The sequence below is a fragment of the Lasioglossum baleicum genome, chromosome 16, assembly GCF_051020765.1.
Source record: "Lasioglossum baleicum chromosome 16, iyLasBale1, whole genome shotgun sequence".
Classification (NCBI taxonomy): Eukaryota; Metazoa; Arthropoda; class Insecta; order Hymenoptera; family Halictidae; genus Lasioglossum; species Lasioglossum baleicum.
In genome coordinates, this window is record NC_134944.1 from 5,056,808 (window position 1) to 5,073,249 (window position 16,442).

Here is a 16,442-nt window from a genome sequence, read left to right on the forward strand (position 1 = left end):
TACATTGCTTTTATAAAAATAATAACGAGAACGTAAATCTAGTCTTAACTGCTATAAAGTGGAAGGATTTAACATTAACGCACATCGTACAAAAAGTCAACAAAATCCTGTAGATGTAGATAACATTTTTTAAAGCAATGATCGAGTAATGTTCAGCTCTACGCCATGAAATCGAAACGTATAATGAGACACAAGTGTTCTCTATTGTGTTAAAAAATGTTCTGTCATCCTGCAACGGCTCCATTTTCTTTCAATGTTTATTCTAGACCAAAAGGAAGAATGCAAATGCCTATAAACAATTTCATAGTTCAGGGAAACCTCCTAGTTTAACGTTGGACGGTTTCGACGACGGAAAATAAATTAGAATATTTTTTATTTTCGTTTATCTTTAGGTACAACGATGCATACGAATTAGTAGAGTACAAAAAGTGTGATATCTTTTTTTAAAACAGAATTATTTACAAATATCCTGCGCCTACGGTCGTGGAACCACGTGGATTACTAAGTAATGCGATGGATGTTAATTAAACCCACAACGTTTCGTGATTTAGTTGGAAGGGTCAACTGGCTGCGTTTTATGCGAGATAACAATTACAATTGGAATACGGATTTCCCTACGGTTTTACGCCACGTATTTACAAAGAAGCATTATACGTTTTCGCGTACACTTTTAAACAGGACAGTACGACCTTTAACACGGGAGAGAGCAAGAGAATGGGAAAGAAAATTATCAAAGTTCGTTTCGATTCACCGGGGGCTAAAGTTTCTCACCCCGGTACACTGTAAAACAACTAAATAGTAGTCCTTTTCTAATCTGATCTAGGATTTGTGACGAGTTTCTTGAATACTTAAGTGAAACGATAAATCACAGATTCGCGAGTTCGAGGCTGGAAATTGTTAAGTATTCGCTATGCTTCAGCCACATCTGCTCTGAGAAAGTTGTGCCTCCATTAGCTATATGGTCGCCTAAAACAAAGAATCAATATCAGTAACGGAATGGTTGAACAAACTTCCTGGTAGCTTGAGAAGGTCGTCTAATGTCTCTATTGTTTCAAATTGGACCTGCTAATTTTCGTAAGAAATGCGTAAAAGCCTAGACACTCACAGTAATTTTATCTAGTATCATTTCGGCCGGTTTACCCTTCCTAGCAGGCGTCTTGTTCTGCGTGGCAGCCGCCTGATGCTTCTCCTCGTCAGTCTCGTCCTTTTTCTCGGGTCTCTTCATGGCGTTCTGGGCCTCTATCCTCTTGCGATTGAGAAACGCCATGCCGTGAACTCTGAGGTGCTTGTCCACAGCAGCCTTGTTCTCGAATACGGCCATGCAGACGTGACACTGATTAGCTTCGATAGCTTTTCCCTCGACATCGAGATCGTCGATACTGTCCGGTGCATAAGACGTATTCTTCGCCATGTAGGCTATGGGATCTTCAATCCCATGGAAAGCTTTCAGGTGCATCTGCAGACTCGGTGCAACCACAAAGTTATCTCCGCATTCTAAGCAGATCAGATACCTTCCTCTGATCCTGTGGGCTGTGGCAATATGCTCCCTCAGGTGCGCCATGTCCGTGCACCTTTGGTCGCACTTCTTGCATCTGAAGTTGCCCTCGCTGTCCTCCGCGGTTTCCTGGGTCACGCACAACCCGGTCCCAGCGAAATTGGCGCTTCGTCCTTCGGAATACTTCTTCGGAGTCCAGCGTCGCCTCCTCTTCGCATTCGTCGCCGCATTTTCCGCCTTCCGCTTCCGGTTCCCCAGCAAATCCTTGTACCCGCCGTTTATAAAATCTGAAGACATTCGCACCAGCGAGGGGCTCACCATAGTCAGCTTGCAGCTCTGGGAATGCTTCTCGAAGTGGCTGCTCACCACGGACCACGAAGTATTTATCATCTCGTTGCATAATGGACACGAGAAGTTTAGGGCCGTTTCCGTTGTCTTCGTCGGACCGTTCAAAGCGAGTCTCTGGCTGCGAGCGAGCGTCGTCACCTTGTCTGTCTTCGACGTCTGCGCTGATCTAGAGACTCCATCTTGTCCTAGAGCACGCCGGGAGATCCTGGCTAGCGGAGGAGGCTTCGACGAAGATACCGGATTGTCCTCCATATCAGCTTCTGTCTCTTCATGTTCCTCCTTCACCTCTGCCTTTATCATCGACTCTGCATCCCTTTCACGGCTCGTATAATCGATCCGTTTACTGCAACCCACTTCAGACTTCCTCTTCTGCGCTCTGGAACCAGGCTCCACCTTCACCTGCTCCTCATTCTTGATCTTGATAGTCTTCTCCTTCTTCATCTCAGGCTCCGCTGCAAATCCATACACCGGTGACTCGGATCCTGAACGATCAGCGATTGATCGAACTTCTAGGATCTTAGGCATGTTCTTGTCCGAGTCTGCGAGCTTCGTGGTGGTCCTAAGTGCTCTAGGATGCTGTCCAGAGTCTTTAACAGCCAGATACTCGACCGGTTCTTCCGTGCCTCGCTCGAAAACCTCGGAAGTGATTGTCCTGGTGTTGACGATCTTCGGCATCACCGTGCCGTGTTCCAGTTTCTCGATCTTACCCGGCGTCGGCTTGTTCGTATCGTCAGCCGACAGCTCGGGTGGCAAGATGCTGAACAGCACCTGGGTACTGATGATCTGGGGGAGCTGCGACAGATGCTCGTTCTGCAAATGCGACATGATCCTCTTCGCCTCGACGTGGAGGAACGAGCAGAAGGGGCAAGTGAACCAGATCAATCTCTGCACCACCAGGTGCTTCTCCATGTGCAGCATGTACTCCTCGCTGCGCACGATGCAGCGACCTAATTTGCAAAGAACCAGCCTCACAGGCTGACCTGGAGGGTTGGCATCGGGGTGTTTGTCCTTGCAATGCTTCTGGTAATCGGCGTACGTGGGTAGAACGATGTAACATTTCTCGCAGGCGATTTTATTCTGGCTGTGCATCACGGCGAAGTGTCTAGCCACGGTCTCCATGTCCCTGAAGCCGTCGATCTCGCAGATCTTGCAGCCCAGCACGCGTTTCTTCAGCGGGTGGAAGCAGCTGGTCCACGTGTGCGCTTCCAACGAGGAGAACACCATGAATTTCCGGTAGCAGTCCGGACACAGGTACGGCTTCTCCTTGTCGTGGAACGTTTGGTGCGCCACGAACCTCGTCGAGTTGCCCTGATAAGTGTCGCACTTGTGGCAGACGTGCCTGTAGCAGGAACAGTAGATGTCGTTCTTCGTGGCCGTCGAGAACCCTGGTATATAAGACTCCGGCTTGCGCGGCTTCTCGCAAGCTTTGCACAACGTCTTCACGCCAGAACGATTATACTCCTCCTCCCAATTTTCCAACGGAAGATCCTTGACGTCTTCGTCGTCGATCTTATTATTGCACTTGTCTATGCACTGCTTCAGCACCAGCTGCAATATATTCACCCTCTTCAGGCTCTCCTTGACGACACCTTCCGGCACAAAGTCCATCACCGCTCGGATCTCATGGTTCAGCTGCTGCAAATGATTGTACCGCTTCTTCAGCTCCGCGTAGCTCAGGTGGAAGAACTCGTTCAGCATCGAGTGCTTCGACTTCGTGATCATCGTCGCGGAATCCACGATAGTGTAGATCGGTTTCTGAGTGTGCGTCTTCATGTCCAGGTACAGATTCTCGTCTTCCCCCTTGTGGAACGACAGAGAATCGCCGGAGTTGCCGCAGTTGAGCACCTTCGTGCTCTGGTCGAATTTGCAATTTACCTTGCTGCTATTAGCAGCCTCTGTTTTCTGCGCACCCTTGCCGGATAAAGAGGTTTGCTTCGATTGTGTGTCGCAACTGGAGCTGCTGGACAGCTCCGAGGGCGAGGGAGAGGGTGTCAGAGGGGACACGTCGCCGTGAAGAGCGTTTACTCTGTCCGAGGTTGACAGGCTCTCCGATTCAGTTGATTTTAAAGGAATCAACGATGGAATGCTGCACGTGGACTTCGACTGAGACGCCTCGTGCAGCTCCTTGGACAGTTTGATCGCGTTAGACTTGCTCTTCAAGGACTTCGCGGTGCCCTGCGCCTGCTTGAGGATGTACTTCGTGCCGTTGTGACAGATGATCTTGTTCTTCGTCAACTGCGCCTGCTTCACGACCGACTCCGCTTTCGTGGACTTTGTTGAGTCTTTATCGGATGATTTTAAGGTCAACGCTTTGCTTTTCATACCGTTACCGCGGCTCCCGTCGGGAACCAGCTGAATCATCTTCTTCGAGGACGTCTCGTCTTTATTGTTCACGAGGATCGGCTTAGAATCTTGCCCCAGAAGGTAGATCTTCTTGTTTCCAACTACGTGGGCCGGTAGCTGGTTAATGATCGTGTTGATGTCGATGTGTAAAGTGTTGTGGAACGTCACGTACTTCTGGCCGGAGTTCACCGTGACCACGGACGCGTTCTTCTTGAACTTGTCCAACTTAGCCTTGTCGGCCTTCGACGTACAAGCGTCGGGCAGAACCTTGGATAATGGTTCAACTATTAATACATTTTTCTCGGTGGTAGTTTTACCCCCTTTTCCTACAGTATTGCTTTCAGTGATTAGTTTAATTGGCGTCGAGACTGTCCTCGACCTGTCCGCCACAGTCTTAGTCGACTTCTTATTCGCAGGACTCTTCGGGGAGTCCTTCGTGTTGAACCTAGGCGTAATCATGGTGTTCCCATAAGACATCACCATGTCGGACGAAATCGTGTTCCACTGCGTCGCGCCCGCTCTTTTAGACTTATTGATTACCAAGTTCGTCATGTGAGGGACGATCGAGTAATTTCTGTTCGGCTTCGTGGGAACCGTCACCTGTCTTCTCGAGACGTTTGTCGAGCTTTCAGGCTCGAAGTGGTTCGATGTGGGACCGCAGTCCACGAAGGCGATGTCGTTCATTGTACAAGGAGTGTCTTCGTTCTCGATCTCGTTGTCGTCAGAAACAATTGTCGCAGTCTCTGCAGGGTTCATTGATTTCTCAGCGTTCTCCGGCACATCGACGATCTCGACGCATTTGCTGTTGAAGTTGGGCACGGACTTGTTATTCAGAATGTGAACCTGTTCCTCCATTGGTATCTCTAACGGCTTGAAGTATTGCCGGCCTTTGTAATCTCTGAGGATCGATGAAACCAGATCGTGCTCGCTTCTCGACTTTTTGCTCGTTGTCTGCCACCAATTGCCATCCACGTTCTCATCCTTCAGCCAGTCCATTATATGGACCTTCATGATGAACGTGTGCTCCATAATAGCCTTGCATGTTGTATTAATTTCAGGGTCCCAGTTCTGACTCAAATTTGTCGGAATGGGCATCAACATCAGATCGCCCATGTTCACATTTGAGACTGAGTGCGCCTTCACGTGTGCCAGGAATTGACACTGGTTGAAGAACAGTTGCACCGATCCAAATCTCTGGGTTTTGTGCAGGCCCTTGTTTCTCAAATACGTGCGCTTCTCACGTTCCAATTTACAGCACGCCGAGCATGGGGAACCCTCTCTGGAATTGTGCGTGCAGACCGTCGCGAAGCAGTGTTGACACCAGTATCCTAGTATCCAGCTTCTTCGCGCACGGTGGTCCTCCAAACTACTTCGAAAATGGAAGCTGGAATAAAAATGATATTTTTAGAAAGGGTAAATACGGTGTATCGGAACTGTTTAGACCGCTTACCGATCTTTGCACTGAGGACACGCGTACAGAGTGCCTAACTCTGTATCATGTTTCTTTAAAGATGGGGGTGGTTCTGGCGGCACGTACGGGGGTGTTCGTATCATGAACACAGCATTTCTCAGTGCTGCATAATACTGAACACCCCACCTAGTTTTCGGTCCTCTATCCCTTCGTAGCCTTGGCATGAGATTCTGTTTATTACATGTCACTGTACCCCACAGATACGACCCATCAGAGTTTCCTCGATGTTTTGAAACTCGTGGTTGATCCAATGCTCCGGTGTACAACTATTTACGTTATTGCAGAACCATTTAGAATCTGTTCAAAGGCAGTGGTGGATACGCTATTGTATCTAGTGATATATCATGTTCACCCACAAGCTTTTATCATGTAGTTTTTCATAGCACACAATCAGCTTGGTGCACCGCTCAAAATCAGACCACACTGTCAAACATTAACCACACTTGTCCAAGGGAGCCTCACAATCAATTATTTCTGGTCTGTGGCTCTTTACAAACATTCAGTACATTAATTAAAGTCAACACATTGTTATATATCAGAAAACCACCATATTCAGCCATGATATGTTTTGCCGTTTCCAACTTGTCGGTAAAACAGGAACATACAGAGCTGCCATCGCGGTGAACGCCGGAAGTAATCCAACTTAAGAAATCCAAAAACTATTGCGCACCAGAATTAATAACGGAATGTTCACAATAATTTACACGAGATCGTTCCTTATTTTACAAATTCAAGCTCGTCGCTTTACGCTGTTACGATTATTTCCAACAACTGCGAACGATATCGACGAATATCTTCCTAAACTGCTGGTCTCACAGATCACTATGGAATAGCCATCTTCCTTGATGCAGAAACCTGGAAGCATGCATATTGATGCATATGTATAAATTATACTTGAGAATGTAAAAGTACATATATTATTCTGTTACATATTGTGACATTGGATTCTACTTTATTAACTGGGAATGTTTCTAGTCTTATATTCAAATCTTACAGTACAAGGATAACTTTATATATATAATTGCTATAATAACTATTAAATGTATGGTTGCTTGGATAGATGATAGATATTCGTAATCCGATCTTTATGCAAAATAAAAATTGTCCGATTCAATTGCAAGCAACCAAAGGTTAATAAAAATGTATTTTGTCCTTCAATCATCTTAGAAAGTCAAGAATAGTATTAGTAGCATCCTTAGACTCTTTTAATCTCTTTCCAGTTTTGTATTTGACCTATTTATTTTTGTTATAAATGCATAAAATCGGCAGTCTATTCATCATGCTTATTACAAAGCTTTTGTAGTACTTCAATGTATAAAGAAACGTATAAAGAATGCAGTGTCGTGTAAAATAGAATCAGAGCTTTCCTATAACAGCAAACAGCAAAAGTTGAGGATTATCATTCAACCAAACAACGAATCAATAATTTCTCACAGCGAAGGAATGCAATAATATATAATTCTCAGTGTACAAAACTGATTTTACTTGTTGCAACCGTTGAACAGAATGTGCAAAATAAATAACACAGACTTGCAAAAGCCTTTGATATATATATACACTTCTGTATATGGATTATGGATCCATTGCTCTCTGTACTGTTTGACAGAACTAATTAAATAAGTGTTCATGATAAAACTATAATTACTGTATAAATCAGCAGCATTCTTACAATCAGTATTTCCTCCAGGATGCACCTTGGTAGGCATTTACTTGATACTTTCAGCCCTTAGCTTATTTTTCATAGAGGGCACAAGCTATAAAATGAAAAATTTGATATACATGATAAAGCGACATGCAACAATAGTAAAAGACAAACAGACTAATGCACATATATGTAGATATAAATACATACATAAACGACGAGTATGGTATACCATATTTTATTGTTACAGAATGATCATGTAAGATATAACAAGTGTACACATACGTACATGCATTAAATTATGTAACTTCAAACACAGATAAATAAGTCTGTGGCAGAAATTAATTATTATAGACCGATATAGACCTATTGGAAATGATTATCCGCGAGGTTGAGAATCTCTGGCCGAGCATTCTCGTGCTAGGGAATATTTGTGAAAATCACCAGGCTTGGTATTGCCAATATACACATGTTACAAACACTAAAATATGTTTGAAAAAATCCATCGATGCGTGGTGGGGGAGAAAATCACTATCGAAGCAGACTGCTGTGAGGAGGAAAGGTAGGTTGCGCAATTTGGCAAGATGCCGTTTCATGAATTTAATCAAGTTACTGGTCGTTTAAAACAATCCGCAAATACTCAACCTCTTTATCCAGTAGTAAGTAATAGTTCCAACAAATTCATTATACAATGTTACAACAATCCATGTGACCTTGCAAGTGCCCGTATAAAATAACAATGTATACTCAGTTCTGGTACACTGGATTTTTATAACAATATCTAATCCGATTTCTTGTCCACATTTTACAACGTAATCTGCAATAAGATAACACAAACTCGATCATTAAGTATGTCTATTAAATCATAATTTCAAAGAAGTTCATTCTAAATGGATGTTTATGTAATATATGATGTATGAGGAACTTATAGAAGTACTGTTTCTGATTAGAGCATGATTAAAAGCTGTGTATTTCTATTGCAGAGTCCTCGTCCATTGCAAAGCACAGAGGTAGACATAATGTATGACTCGGTGAGAACTAAACCGGTGAAGGTACAGTCACCTCTCAGAGCCGGACTTTCTACGCTGAGTCCGAAACTGGCAGAGCTCTTCAGGAAGTATCAGGTACAAATACATATTTATATAATTAACAAACTGTCAATGAAAGATTCGATAACTAAATACATTTCTTTCGCAGGCCGATTTGGAGAAACCCGTTTACACTTTGGGAGGTAAAAAAGACAGGGTCCTGTATGCCATCACTATTGTGGGGCTTACAGTAGGTTTCACGCTGAATATGTATGGTTTATTAAATATGAAAAAGTAAAGGTCTGAAATAAAACTGTGACATAGATGCATCTAGACCGATTCCTATAGAAAAGATATTGTAATATAAATGAACGCCCATTCTAAATAAAACTGTTAAAACTACTGTGTCTTATTCTACCTTCAATTGTTCTCCAGGTCTCTGTATGTACTTGTCCAAAACCTTTCATTTTCATTAGATATCGATTAAGTTGTTGTATATTACCACCAGGTGGCCGCAGTGCTTTTGTCAGTCAGATAGAAGGGATAGGAAAGTGCAACATGAACATACTGCACTTGTCAAACCGAATTGTCATGTGTGATATCATTGAAAGGACCAAGAATTGTTGAATGTTAGACATAAATCATTTAAAATGGACGACAATTCGGCACCTGTTATCGCGTTTCATCCCATTATCTCTTCGATACAGAAAATTGCACTTTACGAGACCAAATCTGTAAGATTACTATGCACGAACAATTAGCACCAGGAGATCGAATGAGGTACAAACTACTGGCATTCAATGTTTTTAATAAGAGAATGTGATTTACTTTGCAGAGATTTTATCTGATGGGATCGAACAACACGCTAACACGATTCAGAGTGTTAAAGATAGATCGTATGGAACCGAAAGAGCTGGTAGTTGTAGATGATAAGAGAGAGTATACTCAGGACGAAATAAGCGATCTTGTGAAAATGATAGACATGGGAAACCGTACGCGTGCTGGACAAAGAAACAACGTTGGCGGTGTCGCAAGAGTTGTTTCAGCTTTTGGTATCGTCGGTAAGCGTCTTGAGTCTGGCCATTGCGATTCTCCATTCATTACGATCACTCGGAGCATGTTTGTGCCTTTATTATATATGCTGTTCCCACATTTGAATTATCAGTTGCGAAGAGTACACGATTCGATATATAAACGTTTCATTAATTTATTAGCATTATTTGCCCCCCAAAGTTCGAGATTCACAGTTTTGCATGTTGTTCACACTGTTTTGCTGCATGTAAAGAAGAGAAATAAATGTACCCCAGCATTAGATACAAATCATCCCATACATATATATTAATAACATTGAAATGAAGGTATTGGTAAAATCCACATTAAACAAAAACAAAATCTTGCATTGCTTATTTATATTTGCTTGCTAACAAAGGCAGCAATTACAAAGAAACCACACCTGATAACGGTGTGTCAGAAGAGTCTGAGCACCAAGAATCTCAAAAGCCGCTGCACAAACCGACTCAAACTAAATTTACCTGGAAAACAATGTGGCAGAGAGACAGTTTTCCTCGACTAGTGCCAGCTTTCGGCCTTCTTGGTAAGGGCTATAGAGCTTAATATTCAAACAACTAACATTTTATACGGAGTACTTCCAATAAGTCATCACATGGTTTAATTCTTTCGAAGGGTACGCGTACTTTTCATTCGCAAAAGTATTCCGTTACAAGTACACCTGTTTCTTTACCCTCTACGAAATTGGTGTACAGAGAAAATAGCGTAATCGAAGCATGGTTTTAATATGCTAATGGTCATCCGATGAAATATTCAATTAAAATATAAATTACATACGTTTTACTTTGATATTAAGAACACAAATATTCCAAATGCAAGTCGTATACAGGGTGGAAGCGGAATCGAAGTTATTCCGCGTGCAAAAATCGAGCAAACAATTTTGTATAAAATGTTTTCCCCTATTTCTCCATGTAGAACCATCTTCGATTTATTTCCGCACCACCTTGTATATTTTAGCATGATATTTGCACGTAATTTTATTTGCAAATATGGCCTTAAGCATGTTATACGAACTGTGTATTAGATATTATCTTTGAGAACATATATCTGTATTCGTTCCTGTATTCGTTAGAATAATTTTAAATCGCTAATCATTTTGCAATAGGTTTTGTACGATTTTTGGAAGGGTACTATATAATCCTGGTGACCAAACGACGCAAAGTCGCCGTGATTGGACACCACACGATCTATAAAATAGAGGATACATCAATGATCTATATTCCGAACGATACCGTGCGCATTTTCCACCCTGACGAGCAGAGATACGTAAAAATGTTCCAAAGTATTGATCTCCGGAGCAATTTTTATTTCAGTTATTCCTACGATTTAACGCACACTTTGCAGTACAATATGAGTACTCCGAAGCATATTAAATCGAACATGCCAAATGATCCTGACGACGGTACGAGTCAGACGATAAATGACGAGGTCGAGGATGCTGGAGACTTTTTCAATATGTGGGCGGTTCGAAAAAATTATCAGCACAGTAGGTGGGTAATCATAGGCTTTCAATAACTATGATACATCTAAAAGAATGTTAGCCGTTTGCACTCGGAGCTATTCTAATTCGAAAACTGAATTTTTCTTCCGACCAGAAATATTTCTATTTAACATGATTTACTTAATTTTATCGATATAAAACTGATATAATATCGTACAATACTTTTAGCGGTTTATTAAAATATTAAATACGTTCAGTAATTTATTGGATACAATTTAATAATACAAAAAATGTTCACCACTCGAGTGCACAGGGTTAATAATTTTCGTTCTCGAGAAACGATCAAACTTAGTAATTGAAGTGCTAGCGAAATTACTAGACTGCGGATTTTATGCATTTATGACGAAAATGGACACGTACAATTTAAAGCAGTGGACGAATTAAGAAGATTTAAGGACATCAGTCCTGCAGTCAATGCAAACATTGTTTATTTTGCATGAAGATCCGCAGTCTAGAAATTACAAATGAAATTTAAGTATTGACTCGAAAGACAACTAATTAATATTTTCAACAGCACCGAGAAGTACGTCGATTATGGCATCCGAAATAATCCTCACCGGCGATTCGTGTGGAACTCTCACCTTCTGAAGCCGGTGGAGAAAGATTTGCATCGCGATTGGATTTTGTACATAATACACGGTTTTATCGGACAATCGAACGTTAGTATCTTTGGCAGATCGATGTACGTGATTGTGATTGCGAGGAGGAGCAACAAATACGCTGGCACCAGATTTTTAAAACGCGGTGCGAACTTCGACGTAAGTGCAATTGCATTCGTTAGATCTGGGTTGATTATAACCGGCGATTTATTCATTGCGGGGTCGACAGCGGTAATCGTTCAAGTCTGATTGTCTGAATGAAGTTGTTTGAATTAAGGGAGACGTCGCCAATGAGGTGGAAACAGAACAGATTGTTCATGACTCCGGAGTGAGTTCTTTGAGCAAGGGACGGTTCAGCTCATTCGTTCAGATGAGGGGATCTGTTCCTGGTCATTGGAGCCAGGATGTTAGCAAAATTGTCCCTAAGCCTACCATCACCTGTGATCTGGCCGACCCTTATGTGGAAACTGCAGGTGAAATTATTAAAATAATCCTAAACAAATAGAAGATCATTAACCTTTTGGACTCGAAGCAATTTTTATTCGAAAATCAAGACATTTCTTTCCACCCATATCATTTCTCTCATACACACACACACACACACACACACACACAACAGTCGACCTTTTTACAATTTATAGAATACAGACGAATTGAATAATTATTGAAACTGTTTTGAATAATGGTATGGCAATTTTATTAAGAGTGCAAAGGGTTAAATCATCTCGGAGCCCGTAGGTAATATTTAATTGAACACAGGCGCACATTTCAATCAACTTTTGAAAAGATACGGCTCCCCGATCATAATTCTCAATCTCGTTAAAAAACGCGAGAAGAAGAAGCACGAGAGTACACTAAGCGAAGAGCTATGTATGGCTGTGAAGTACCTGAACCAATTTTTACCTCCGGAACACCATATTCAGTATATAAGCTTCGACATGGCTCGAATGAATAAAAGGTACAGCTATAATCGCATCGTACAAAACAATCAAACAGGAAACAATTGTATTTCAAACAAAATCTATCTTTTTCAGGAAAAAAGTCAACGTAATGGCTCGTCTGGCGAACATAGCATACAATGCAGTTCTGAAAACTGGTATTTTCCAGTCGCAGAAGCCATACTATAGTCAAGAGAATCTGTTCTCTCCGCAATCTAATAAGAAAGTGAATAAAATAAATTCGAGCACGTTTTCGTCGCTCAGTTCCTATAACATTCGAAGTTCTATAGACTCGGCAGCTGACAGTATCAGTAACTCGTCCACGAATGGTAATGTCGATCACAAATCGACAATGGAACGCAGTACGGAGTTCGGTCAATTAGAGAAGAAAGTGAGACAATGTTTTGGGCTAAAAGGCACACAACAAACTGGCATAATCAGGACAAACTGCGTGGACTGTTTGGATCGGACGAATACCGCACAATTCGCTATAGGAAAATGCGCCTTAGGGTTTCAGTTATGTGCTCTGGGCGTTTTAGAGTCTCCGAAATTGGAGTTCGACTCCGATTGCGTTAGAATGCTGGAAGAACTATACGAGGATCATGGAGATACCTTAGCATTGCAATATGGCGGTTCTCAGTTGGTGCACAGGATAAAAACGTACAGGTAAAGAATATTTAAATATGGCTAAAAATTTGGATAGACACATTCTCGTAATTTTTATAAAGTAATGTAACATACAGATAAGAATATTTAAAAAATGGCTGGGAATTCGGATAGACACGTTCTCGTCATTTTTATAAAGTAATGTAAAACAGTCACTTTTGCTGTTATTTAGGAAGACTGCTCCCTGGACCAGCCAGGGCAACGACATAATGCAGACCTTAAGCAGATATTATAGTAACACATTCAGCGATCAAGAAAAGCAACATACTATTAACTTGTTCCTAGGTAAATGAAAATTACACGAAAGGGAAATGTTTGATTAATGAACGTATAAATAATTGGGATAGGTTTGTTCATACCTGAGGAAGGGAAACCGCCGATTTGGGAGCTTCTTACCGATTACTATCTTCATCATAAACCGGCTTGTCAATATACTCGCAGGACAAAACTGTTGACGCAATGGTGGGACACGAACGTGTTAAAATGTCTTCCGTACGCGTTGAACGAAGTAACAAAAGCCTGTACAGAAATAATACAAGTACAGAATTCAGTGGAGGAGATGATTGACGTTTACTACGACTACCACAGGTATTGTGAATATTTCGTCGCGTTAAAACGATCATGTCGGATACATAAAAGAATTTGTTCCAGGCCTTACGAGCTGTCTGTCTTCTCCGAGGTATTCGCGTATAAAATCAGTCATTCCGTTAGGGAGTTTATGCCGCATTTTACGACGAACTTTAGCCCGTTCACTGTTCGAGTACGACCTGGCAGAAGAAGAGAAGAAACCGGTAATAAAAATCTGAACATGAAGAATCCGTCTATGACTGGACAGAGTAGCACTAGTAGCACAACTTCTAGTGCAAGGTATTGGTTCTTCTAGTGCAATTTATTATTTTTAGATGTAGTGGAAAAATAATAATTAATCCTATATTAAATTTGTAGCTCTACCGAGGGCTCTAGTTCTGATGACGACGATAGCTATCAGCACACCAATGATTCTCAACTGATATCTTCGAAAGAAAATTCGGAGTTGATATCGTTCGAGTCATTGTTCCCATCCATGAAAGAAGTATACGGTACTCAGCCGGACTACCCTAAGAGAAGCGATGTAGTGTTGTATAAAAAGTAAGTGACTATTACTTGGAAGTTTTATCCATTTGTAGGATTTACGATTTTCTTGTAGATTCGTACTAATTGGGCGAAATGCGACGTGTTCTTTGGACAATACTAAGCTGCGATCGAAATTGATGCAACAGGCATCGTTTTTGGAAACTACGACGCCTGTAGTCGCGCTTCCTACAGTGAACGAATTAAGTATAAATATATACGAGCAATATGTTAAGAGAGCCAACGTGAGTATTCAAATATCAAAATAATTTACGATTATATCCTGATCTACAACTTGCATATATGTTACACAGGCTGGTGGATCGATACCAAGTCTCAACGATACGAGTTTATACGAAAGTTACGCGAAACAGCTGAGCAAGCCGTCGATATGCACGAATTGATATCGTGAAAATGTACCATAAAACGAAGAAGCTATGTAAATAATTTATTTTCCAAAGAAAATAAAAAATCGATCTCATAAGCACGCATGTTCTTTCTAATGTGTCTTGTACTAGCCAGTACAGAAACATTTTATAGAACCATGTCCATTTTTTATATCATTTTTATTGAAATATTTTTATGAGGTACATAAACTTGCCAAATATGCAAGCAGAAAGTGCGAGTATACTGTCTACTTCAGCTTCTTCTTGGGGCGGATGTTATTGGTGTGGCCACACTTCTTCTTGCGGCAGTTGGTTGCTCTCGGATGCAAACGAGCGTAGCATTTTCTGCAGATCATCTTGTCGCAGTTGTATTTCTGCGCAAGGATACGAAGGGTGGGCTCGATAACACCTCCTCGAAGTCTGAGCACCAGATGCAGAGTGGACTCTGTGGGACAGACATTAATTAATTGTATTGTTAACAGGCTGCAGTTGGTTGGCGGAGTGTACAAAAGAGAAACATTCTTAAAAATTTGTCTTGCATCAATACCTTCTGCTCATCGAAAAGGAGAATGTTTTTACGGGCATAGTCCTGTTTCCAGGATTGCAAGGGTTACGAGACATAATTTGCATTATTTGGCAGCGTAAACTGCGACAGCTACATGTTGCCGAATAATGCAAAGATTGATCATTCATCTAGCGCTTTTGGCTATTGAAAAACACTATCTTTGCATTATCGAGAAATGCAAACGAGTCTACCCCTTTAACAAAAATTTTCTTTGCCACAAACAATTTCGCGGCATGTTTCTTTTACAAACGTCTACCGATCTACAAAGCTGTAGATTCACTCCTAACGGATGACCATCGCTTTTGTCATGCCCCGTAAGCGAACTATAAATCAATAAAACGGTATACCTTTCTGGATATTGTAATCGGAGAGGGTGCGACCATCTTCTAATTGTTTTCCGGCGAAAATGAGACGCTGCTGGTCAGGAGGAATTCCCTCCTTGTCCTGGATCTTGGCCTTCACATTTTCGATGGTATCAGACGCCTCGACCTCGAGGGTGATGGTTTTACCCGTTAGGGTCTTTACGAATATCTGCATTGTGGCTCACCTAAATAAATTGCAACGGAAAGAATATTTAGAAACATAATTACATTGGAAAATGATCGCGTGCACCTGTCACTGTCGTTGAATTTTGTAATCGGTTAATCGCGTTCTTGATTTGATGGGATTTGATTGATTCTGTAGAGTAACTTCAAAAAAGTGTGGAAAAACAACTGGAAAATTTCACAACCGACATTGCGTTGACGAACGTGTGCTAGCAACGTATCGTGTCGCGATTGTTTTTGAAGCCCATTTGTTTAACTACTCGATTGATTGATATTATCGAAAAGGAGAATCGATTTTGTAGAGACAATTGGAACGATTTCGAAGAATCACAGTGCAGAAAATACTTTCAAATAATAGAAAATATTGAAGAAAGTGTTGAACACTCACCGTTCTGGAAACGTGCCTGCCAATGAAACCTCACCGAGAAGATTCTATGGTGGCAGCACTGTAACTTCCGTTTATTGGAAACGGAAATGAAGCTGCCGTCTAGTGGCGAAGTGTATAATCTTCTTCGGCGAATTTGAACGGTGCGTAGTTGCTTATTTATTCTGTTATTTATTCATTTATTTGTTTATTTAGGACCTATAACTCCTTAATTTTAATATAAACATAGTTGCTAAGCGTTTCTGCGTGGATTCTAATAATTAGTTTCGTTAAATTGATTGTTGTTAAAAAGATATACCGAAAAATCGATTCGAGTGCATTGCGCGAGGAAATTTGAATGGTTTTGGGTGCT

General features: G+C 41.4%; 4 protein-coding genes across 10 annotated transcripts; 2 read left to right on the top strand and 2 right to left on the bottom strand.

The window, feature by feature from the left end:
- Positions 1-356: 356 nt before the first annotated feature.
- Positions 357-7,682, bottom strand: LOC143217385 (uncharacterized). 4 transcript variants are annotated; one of them, XM_076441608.1, is made up of 6 exons: positions 7,510-7,682; positions 7,327-7,411; positions 6,014-6,512; positions 5,637-5,923; positions 1,106-5,570; positions 357-966 (listed from the first exon to the last, which is right to left on the bottom strand). In XM_076441608.1, exons 4-6 carry the CDS (start codon positions 5,819-5,821, stop codon positions 955-957), a joined length of 4,662 nt encoding a protein of 1,553 aa, XP_076297723.1. In that variant the 5' UTR covers positions 5,822-5,923; positions 6,014-6,512; positions 7,327-7,411; positions 7,510-7,682; the 3' UTR covers positions 357-954. The 4 variants fall into 4 exon arrangements, with proteins under 4 accessions (XP_076297723.1, XP_076297719.1, XP_076297721.1 ...); XM_076441604.1 differs by having other exon boundaries at positions 5,637-6,512; XM_076441606.1 differs by having other exon boundaries at positions 5,637-6,512; positions 7,303-7,411.
- A 119-nt stretch (positions 7,683-7,801) lies between these two features.
- On the top strand, positions 7,802-8,729 carry LOC143217391 (uncharacterized). Its single transcript, XM_076441634.1, has 3 exons — positions 7,802-7,958; positions 8,283-8,423; positions 8,497-8,729. The coding sequence occupies exons 1-3, from the start codon at positions 7,884-7,886 to the stop codon at positions 8,623-8,625; spliced, it is 345 nt and encodes a 114-aa protein (XP_076297749.1). The 5' UTR covers positions 7,802-7,883; the 3' UTR covers positions 8,626-8,729.
- A 112-nt stretch (positions 8,730-8,841) lies between these two features.
- Positions 8,842-14,693, top strand: Fig4 (polyphosphoinositide phosphatase FIG4). 4 transcript variants are annotated; one of them, XM_076441619.1, is made up of 14 exons: positions 8,842-9,061; positions 9,163-9,388; positions 9,757-9,921; positions 10,501-10,885; positions 11,411-11,654; positions 11,773-11,968; positions 12,255-12,453; positions 12,530-13,099; positions 13,272-13,384; positions 13,447-13,687; positions 13,751-13,966; positions 14,045-14,227; positions 14,286-14,454; positions 14,524-14,693. In XM_076441619.1, the coding sequence occupies exons 1-14, from the start codon at positions 8,978-8,980 to the stop codon at positions 14,611-14,613; spliced, it is 3,081 nt and encodes a 1,026-aa protein (XP_076297734.1). In that variant the 5' UTR covers positions 8,842-8,977; the 3' UTR covers positions 14,614-14,693. The 4 variants fall into 4 exon arrangements, with proteins under 4 accessions (XP_076297734.1, XP_076297736.1, XP_076297737.1 ...); XM_076441620.1 differs by having other exon boundaries at positions 8,905-9,061; positions 9,142-9,388; XM_076441621.1 differs by lacking the exon at positions 9,757-9,921.
- A 63-nt stretch (positions 14,694-14,756) lies between these two features.
- Rpl40 (ribosomal protein L40) lies at positions 14,757-16,234 on the bottom strand. Its single transcript, XM_076441633.1, has 3 exons — positions 16,094-16,234; positions 15,508-15,707; positions 14,757-15,040 (listed from the first exon to the last, which is right to left on the bottom strand). The coding sequence occupies exons 2-3, from the start codon at positions 15,695-15,697 to the stop codon at positions 14,844-14,846; spliced, it is 387 nt and encodes a 128-aa protein (XP_076297748.1). The 5' UTR covers positions 15,698-15,707; positions 16,094-16,234; the 3' UTR covers positions 14,757-14,843.
- Between the last annotated feature and the right edge of the window lie 208 nt (positions 16,235-16,442).